Source organism: Etheostoma cragini, chromosome 8 (genome assembly GCF_013103735.1).
Source record: "Etheostoma cragini isolate CJK2018 chromosome 8, CSU_Ecrag_1.0, whole genome shotgun sequence".
In the NCBI taxonomy this organism is placed as follows: Eukaryota; Metazoa; Chordata; class Actinopteri; order Perciformes; family Percidae; genus Etheostoma; species Etheostoma cragini.
Window position 1 is genome coordinate 28,950,668 of NC_048414.1, and position 9,663 is coordinate 28,960,330.

Sequence of the window (9,663 nt, forward strand, 5' to 3'; positions counted from 1 at the left end):
AGTGTTTTGTTAAATGCATTGAAATGCTTATAGCATGTTTTTCCACCATGACTGGTTGAAAATTAGACCGGACATTTTTGGTGTAATCATGGGAACTGAGGCTTTGCGGATGCATGATGGGAAACGGTGTCAGTTTACAACATGAATTTAGCGTCTTGATTCACTTGCTTGCTTGGTTCTGGCTGCTTGATGAGTCGAGGAGCCTTTTTGCCCTGGAACACACACTTACTGTATGCCGGTGTGACCTTTGTGCATGTGAGACTCGGATGACACTGAACACATGCACGGGAGGGTGTGCACAGAAACATACTGAAGAGTTACATGAAGCAGGCAAACCTGTAAACACATCATGTACAGGGGGATTTCAGGTGATGTAACATACCCTCTGGCAGCCATATTGGAGTTCCCCTGAAGGACAACATGTGACTTGAGTAGGTACTGTCAGCTTGTTAGCTAACAATCCATTGTAGCTATCTGGTTAGCAAGCCATCGGCATCTTGTGAGCACATCTGATTTTTGCTCTAGTATACATTATACACATTATACAGCCCAGTTTCTGGTTAGAGCACAGCCAGTTGCCCAATGGATCACCCTGACGACAGCCATATTGTGATGCAACTGCAAAACCTCAGATTACAGAAACATTTGAAGACCGGCGCGCTGGACACACCCTGTACAATATGCCAAGTATACATAAACACATTTCATAATGTACTAAAAGTTCCAAAGATTAAGACGGCCCACTTACAAATAATGCACAACTCAAGCAAATGCTAATGAACACACACAGCATACTAGGTACACAAATACATGAAGCAGTGTAATACTCAATGCAACACAATTTAAGGTGTGTTCAGATTGAAAACAAAACCAACTTTACAGGCGGTGTGATTGCATTTGAAGTGATAGACACAAAACGTGATGCTAGACGCAACCGCCCAAGTTAGATACGTTTCAACTGAAGCGAATTTCCCCAGTGTGGGACAAATAAAGTCTGACTTATCTTATTCGATTCACAATCTGAACCAGACACGTTACTATGGATCCCACCTAATGTCTTGGCACGTCCCGCTCAACGAGCAGCTTGATTGGTTGGGATTAGGCATTGACCTTGAGTAGTTAAGGTCAGGTTGTGTAAGCATGGACGAAGTAGCGTGGGTTCCATAATAACATGTACCAGACCCACCATGACCATGGTGTCAAACAGGAACTGGAACTTTGTAAAGAGCAGTGTTTAATGAGTAACTGTTGAAAGGCATGTAGATACTAAAACTGTCCTTGTGTCCCCTGAAGACCTGAATGCCATGGTGCTGCCTTTGAACTACACCATGTTGAGTGATAGGTCACTACCATTGCCTCAAACTGCCTCAAAAAAATAACATAGAAGCCGGTCTCAGCAGCAAGACTTAAGGCAAGTTAGCTAACATTAGCCACTAAGAGCTACTAGTCATACCCATAGACTGTAAAAAATAATGGATGTAGCATCCGTGACACCACCCATTGGTTTGTGGACTGCTTTTTGAAGCCTTGAGTTTGGCAATATGGCCGTTGCCATCTCTGTTCTAAAACCAGATTTGACCATTTTAGGACGAGAGGGCGGAGCTGGGGAGGAGGACATGGCCCAGCCAGTATTGTTTGCAATGGTATTAGCTAAATGCTAAAGAGCGAAAGTTGCTCATTTTCATCCCTTCTGAAGCCTGTCATTCAGTAGTAAACATAGACCTCAAGTTACCAGCTAACACTGAAGCTAGCTGGCTAGCTTGGTTCACATAAAGCTGAACAAGACGGTTTTTTTCTTACCAAAATGTTCCAATTAATGTGGAAATAGTTCACTGCTAAACTAAAAGTAGAGACTGAGACTATGAACTCATCATGAAAATGTTTACAATGGTGATGAATCAAGTAAGAAGTATAGGGTCATTTTTTCACAGATTCTGACTAGAAGAGAGATTAGGAAGAAAGCAGGTTTAAAGCCCTTTGCTTCGGCTTCACTTTTCAGATCTGGAAGCTCCGTCCATTGTTTTTACAGACTATGGTCTACCAGACCAAGGAAGGCTGCTGCAGCACAAACCTCTGAGTCAATTGACCTGAGCATGGGTTTTATTCCATGGGAATTGTAATTCCAATCTGTAACAGTAAATGTATCATTTTTTTTGTTGAAATGGGCATATCCTTTAAAAGAGGAGTTGGTGTTAGCAATGGTGCCTCCCTTTCAGTAATCACTATGTGCGCTAACGAGTTAGCAGAAAACATCTACCGTACTGGGGCCACATGGATCATGTTTGTGTCCCTGTTATCAGTCAACACGGGAAAACTACCAAACTGTGCGGTATATTTGTTTTGGTGGTGTGTGTGGAAAATCACTCATGTAGAAGCCTATTTCTCTGAATAAAACATGCGGTACAGTAACAGTTGAGGTTGTCAGATACTGTTTGATTTCCATGGTCTGCACGCTGAACAATGTTTACAACAGTTTTTAGGCAGAATTTAAATTTTTTGAAATTAATGTGTACGTTTGTTCGGGCAGCTCACCATGTTATATTCTTTCAACACAAATGTGCTAACTGCCGTTTGAATGAAACGTGCGTGCGTGCATGCGTGTTGGTTGTTCCGTTATGTATGTCCAACTGTCATTTTTACATGCAGTATGAGTCCACAGGTCACCTGGCTGCTCTGACACTTTCTTTATGACTCATTATGATTATGACTAATATATCCTTCATATTACTAAGATTTGTATCTGTGCATTTTTTCAATTGAACCTTTTTTTAGGTTGAATCCTGTCGTCTGCCTAGGTGAACTTCAAATGAGATCAAACCCTCACTAATGACTAGGTAAATGGTCATGTAAATACACTATAGGTCTATTGTAGTTCTAGTTTTAGAGAATCTGCTCGATGGGTAAATAAGTTATGGTTTGGGTGGGAGCAAAGTGGTAGCCGATGTAGAGATTTATTAATAAGCTTTAGTTTTTTTAATCGTCTGATTTTATTGACACCCCAATACCGCTGAACATTTTGTCTTCAATCATGGAGAGATCCACAGCGTCCAAACATTGGGACGTCTGGTACGTACCGCAACACCTTCAGGATGACTACACTTTTGTGTTGTTTTTTAAAAGTTGCAATGTGGAGGTAATTCATTTTATAATTTAGAGTTCATTTCTTTTGCTAATTGTTCTGTGTTTGTATTTTTGCATATTTTTTATAACAACTGAAGGAAGTAGTGGGCAAAGAAGCTGATTGGTTGATTAAAGATGAAGGTGTAAAGGCAAAGTTTTGGTTTGTGTTGTATGTCCGTGTTGAGCCCTAAAGCCCAAATGCACTGACAGCGTCTGACGTGCATGTTTTAACATCATTTTGTACATCTTTTCATTTTTAATGGTCAACACGCACCAAAAAGCCTAACCAGGCACGTTAACCTGCTGTCAGTGCGTTTGGGGCTCTGATACAGGAAGTCTATGTGATGGAAGCCTGACATTTCAGTCACATAGGCGCTCATTCAAGTAATGGGAGGAAAAGGTAAACGTTGTTATGGTTCAGATGGGAGGGAACTGACCAGGTGGAAGGCACCTAATGAAGAAAATACACTAGAGGTATGTAGAGCAGAAGGGTCCAACTCAATTTCACTAGGGGCCACAATGGAAACTGAGAATCACATCAAGAGCCAGACATATACAGTTTATTGACATGCTTTGGTCGAAAAAGTCAAACATCTTTGACTGATTTGTTGCATCTTCTAACTTAAGTTTGGTTTAACATAAAGTCGCAAAAAAGTCCAAAAAAGGTTCCTTAGCAGTCATTAAAAAATCCCCCAAAACATTGGAAAAGATGACCAAAACTTTAGGAAAGTTGACAAAAACTAGATGGGCAGAAATGCTTTGGGAACCTAAATTGATATGCAGTCTATTTTTCAGCGGATCATTTTTTGGGGGTACATCAACTTACCAGTCCGAACACTTAAATGTTCCTTGTTGAACCATCATGTTATCAATGTTTTAACAAGTCTGTTCAAAGTCTTCTGGTGGATGGTAGGCTTTGCCCCCTCAGCTGTATTTTCTGCCCCCTTGTTTCAACATCATACATCCATAAACCGTACAAACACAAAAACACAACTACTCTCAGGCTACAAGTTCTACATCTCAAGGGGCCTTCCAACTACCTTCACAATGTAATCTCATCTAATGCTGATAAACTGACTTTTAAATAGTTAATTTGTCAAGTTGTACTTATTATTTCAAAAATAGATAAAAATGGACAACTTAACTGCTTCAAGAAGTGCCATATTTGCGAGTACCGTTGGCACCAGGCCTGCGGAGTACGCATTAGAATCATCAAAATCAAGTTATTGTTAGACATAAATTAATATACTAATAATGTATATCAGTCTTTTTTAGCATACACCTCAGAGAAAATACCAGGGTCAAGACCTTTGACCCAATTCGTGGTTTTGGCCATGTGGGCCTGAGGCACTCATGTGAGGCTGGTATTTGAGAATATAAGGTCAAACCAGAAGAAGAAACCTTTGTTTGTCTCTCTCAAAGCACAAAGTATGACGAAGTGAAAGAAGCTTTTAAGGAGTCCTTCTGCTTTTCATGAGCGGAGGGAGAAATCTAACAGTGACAATTTACATAGAGTGCTCTGTCAAGTGTGAAAACTCCCCTTACACTGAAACTAAAGTGAAATCCGCCATATGTGACATATCAACAGGCTTTAATTTCCAAGTAACTACAGTTCTGGGCCCTGTAGAAAGGCCTTCACTGTAGTTCCCGCATCCACAGCGATCCATTCTACCATCTTATTGGGCCCTCCACACATGAGGGCCCTGGGTCAGTCCCATATCCCCCCCCCCGTCAGACACCCCTGCGTACGAGTGAATGCAGTGTGAGGGAAAGGAGTGAATGAAGTGAGCCTACAGTCAACAATAGACAACAAGCCTCTCAAGACTCGGTCCTGATATGTCGGCCCTGAATGGGGACGTCCCCCCTGTGCTTCCCGACTACGCTGTGGATGGGAGCCCGAAATAGTAAAGGTGGGGGGATTTTTTTTGATCATGAATAACAAAACCAAGCATGCAATAATTACATCCCCCTGTCAACCACATGGATACAGTGCCACTCAGCCAGCCAGGCCTAAACACTTAGGAACTTCAAAATTCACTGGAAAATAATCTCAGAATTATTAGACAGGATCAACACACACACGCACACACACGCACACACACACACACACACACACACACACACAAACACACACATCAAATCCAATGTAATATCATTGCAGTCTCACAGTGATGAAGAAATCACATATTCACCTTCAAAGAATTCATAAGTGACCCCAAAAATCTATAAATGCTTCTTTAAATTGTAAATTTTCAAATTCAAATCAAAATTTAAGAATTTTGGTTAATTTAAGTGTTGTTGACTTCACCACTTTTTTCCACCATGTATAGAGAAAGTGACACGTGTCCATCTATCTCAGCATGTCATTTCTTTCAGTGCCTTTGGAGTCTCACACCATCACCAACAACATTGGACCAAATCTTCTAGTCAGATCATCTATCTTGGCTCTACGGAAGAGGATTAGGGCAATATATGAAAAATGTATTTGAGTTCTGAGTTTAAATCAGATTTCTAAGAATAAAGTCAGAATTCTGAGAAAAAAAATCAGAACACCGACTTTAATCTCAGATTTTTTTTAAATAAAAGTCAGAAATCTGAGAACTCTTTTCTCAGAATTCTGACTTTAAACTCAGAGCTCAATACCCATTTTTTACATGTGGCCCTAATCCTAAATATTTTGGAAGGAAGATATCCATCTAGAAGCTTCCTCTGGGCTTTCAACCATGTGATCTTCATCAATCTTCAATGATGATGAGGACTGAGACTGTGGCCAACACTATCTTGAGATTATTGTATCGTATATGTTTATATGTATTATTCATGTGATCACAGCCAGCTCCTCTGGCTCCTGCAAGGTGTCTTCATGCATGACCGGTTCAAAGATGGTAAGAGGATTATTATGACTAAATCACGCAAGAAGTACAGATCAGCAATATAAGTCAGTCAGATGCTCACCTATTACAGTAGAATGCATACACTGATAATCAGATCCAATCGCAATCTGCAGAACGTTTTTACGACTATTTATGACTTATCTATGATGGTGTTGGAAAGGTTGTTTGCTATAGTCTTTTTTCATTTTAGGGCGAGACCATTTGCATGACGTCTGTTCCGGTTTCCCATGAGATAACCCTGAGAGCCGCTGACCTTGGGAAAGCACAGCGAGCGTGTGGATGTGGAGGCGATGCCGGGCCTGACCAGAGATCATTAGACAGAATCTTCTTTGTACTACACTCCCAACTGTTGGAAAATGGCACTGCTGGGAACAGATAGTCGCTCATTGTACTGTACTGTACTGCACTTACTGGGTATAATGTACTCTTTGTACTGCAAATAAACAAACCTTTAACTCCAGTGATTTTGTCCATTCTTTGATAAATAATTATCTTAACAACTGGCTAAGGAACTTTGTTGCCTATAGCTCAAGGGACATATAATATTACAGTCAAATTATTTGACTTTTTCTCTTAAAAGCATGTCAACATGTGTGGTTCTTGATGTGAATCTCATTGTCCAGTCTGGCCCTAGCCCTGTTCTAGAAACACAAACAAAATGTGAAAGTAAAAATTATAATACTCATTTATCTAAATGTATACAGTATATATATAAATATAACTTTGCAGATGTGACATGAAGGCGGCGAGCAGAAAGTACAGTAGTAGCAGTGAGTAATTCACAGGGAAACCACGTTGAAAACAAAGAAAATACTTCCTCCTTCAATGTTAACTTGTTTAGGGAAGTGAAATGGACACAAACACATGCACAAAAAAGCCCATATGTGAAACTCCCACTCCTGGTAACCCCCCTGCAGGCTGATACAGGTGAGAGACTCTGACACGTCATTCAGAGAAGTCCCTCAATGGAGCTCTGGGTCTCCCCCGGCGTCTCCTCAACTGTATAAATGTGGAGGCAGCCGGAGTCCAAGTCATCACAGCACGGAGAACAGGTTGAGCCAGCTCGACTCTGATCAGCACCGACTGTTACACAGTAACACACACACACACATACACACACTTCAGGATGGCTGCTCCTCGTCTCGCTCTGTCTGTGGTTGTGCTGATGCTCGCTGCCATCGCTCTGAGTGAAGGTAAGAAGCGGCTTGATAATTAGATGATATAAGATAACTTATGTACTTATAACTTACTTACTTACTTACTTACTAATTTACTAACTTACTTACTTTATTACTTACTTACCTACTTAATAACTTGCCTACTTTTTCACTCATATACTTACTTACTTACTTACTTAATTACTTACTTACTTACCTATTTACTTACTTTCTCACCAACTTACTTACTTAAATTGAACCAGTTCTTATACTAATAGCAGAGTAAGTAACTCACATCATGATTATTATTTTTTTCCATGTGTAATGGAGCAACTAAGCCATGACACAGATTTGAGGCCCAGAGGAAATCAAAAAGGGAACCAAAGTAGAAGAAGTACATGACGTCTGTGAGTCTGCGTGTTTGTTGTGAGTTGCTGATTTCCAGGTTTTTGTTGGCAGGTCTGCGTGGTGTCGGCCCAAAGAGATGCTGCTTTCGTTTCAATGAGAACAAGGTGCCCAGAGACCGAGTGGCCAGCTACATCCGGACCAGCCAGCGGTGCTCCAACCCTGCCGTCCTGTAAGTACACCACCTTAAGATCAAGTGTTATATTCAAAACCACCTAAACAGAGACCATGTACTGTACTGGATCTACACGTGAGTGACTGACTGTCTGGCTTCTGCGTGTGCGTTCAGGTTGAAGACGGTGGCCGGTCGTCAGCTGTGTGTCAGACCTTCAGCCACGTGGGTGAAGCAGCTCATCAGCTACCTGGACGCCAAAGCCATCCCAGGAGAGACGTCCAACCTGTAACCAGGGCAACATGTGGCCAGGTTATCTCCAATTTTAGCTATCTGATTATCTAAATGCAAAATATATACCTAAAACAGTGCATACTAAATATAGTTGTGTTTTGTAACATACTCATGGATAGAATTTGCTGGGAGCCATTTCTGTACACACCGTTTTCTACATTTCTAATTTCAAATGTATAATTTAAGTATTTAGAACAATATGTATGTTTCACTTAATACAACACTCAAAGTGTGACCGTCAACACTGTGAACTACTGCAATGTTTGAATTGACTTACAGAAATACTGCTACTTGCACACACTGTCAGAGAGCAATGCCTCCCAACTGCACTAGTTGTCATCAGTATAGTATAAGCTACGGGTTACCTCACTATTTCTACCATGAACCATTTTGAGCGTGTTGTCTTTTTTCTACAAAGTAAAGTAATGATCACTTGGTGTCTGTTAGGAATTCAAATACACAATTTGACAACAAACAATTGATTCTATTGATTAAAATGTAAGAAATTGATTTCTGTATGTGTGTGCTACTAATTTGATCCTCTTGAATTAAAGCAAGATAAGACGTCGAGGTTTGGCTGTGTGACCCTCTCTCTTCTTGTCAGGACTTAAGTTTCTACACACACTGGCATTTATTTAACCCTCTCGTGTCCTTGGGTCTAATTTGACCCTTTTTCAAAGTTTCTAGATGACAATTTGGGGTTTTCTTTTAAGCAAATTGCTCAAAGAAAACACGTCTGTTCCATGCGATGTGTTTTTGCAGGTTAAGGTAAGGAGAAGGAGTTTTGATAGAGATGGATACACACGTAGAAATACCAAGTGCTAGCTTCACATTCTCGTATTGCTTTTGATCTTCCTTTTCTAAGCTGAGGAACTTACTGTTGAGCAGCTTTCTCACACATGTGTAAGCTTTAGATGTGTGGGATCATTTGTCTGTCTGATAACGATGAACACCTCAGCAGCACTGGAGTAATGAGCTTTTGAAAATGTGCCAAATAACTTTTGGGAGAAGAAATACTACATTCTCCTTCTTCCAAATGACAAATTGAATTCTTAAGCAATAAAACACACGCACACTTGCTCATTGCAGTAGGCCTACATTCATTTATTCATTCATTCATTCATTCATTCATTCAATCAACCTTTATTCCTACACGAGAGATCATTGAGAGCCGACCCTCATTTTCAGTGTCCTGGAGTCAGATTACAGGGACAAACAGAACACCAGAAAGCACAACCATTAGACATATAGAAAAACAATACAACATTCAGAACCGGGAACAGATTTGATAAATAAATCAGGATAATATGGATGCAAAAGCAAATACAATTATAGTAAAGCAGTTACAAGTAGAAGTTTGTAGGTTTAGAACCTGATTTCTAAATTTTCCAAGAGGCATTATTGAGTTGACTCTAAGTAAGTGCTGTGGTGTGTTCCAGGAGTCGGGTGCACCAAAACTAAATGCAGTTTTTCCACTTTCACTTTTTGTACTGCCTATTGCTGCAGCCCCTCTTTTCCCCCTGTGTGTTGAGCTCTCTGTTTTAGCTACAGAGTGAGACATCTCACTTCTATAATATCTCTGTTGGGAGTTGCAAAGGCCCATTACCTAGGTAAGGACTACTAGCCAGTCAGAAGCAGAGTATGAGGCCCCTGACAGTACCTAGGTAAGGACTACTAGCCA

General features: G+C 40.5%; 1 protein-coding gene across 1 annotated transcript; it reads left to right on the plus strand.

The window, feature by feature from the left end:
- The first annotated feature begins 6,979 nt into the window (after window positions 1–6,979).
- LOC117948782 (monocyte chemotactic protein 1B-like) lies at window positions 6,980–8,555 on the plus strand. Its single transcript, XM_034878644.1, has 3 exons — window positions 6,980–7,207; window positions 7,631–7,748; window positions 7,866–8,555. The coding sequence occupies exons 1-3, from the start codon at window positions 7,141–7,143 to the stop codon at window positions 7,978–7,980; spliced, it is 300 nt and encodes a 99-aa protein (XP_034734535.1). The 5' UTR covers window positions 6,980–7,140; the 3' UTR covers window positions 7,981–8,555.
- The last annotated feature ends 1,108 nt before the right edge of the window (window positions 8,556–9,663 follow it).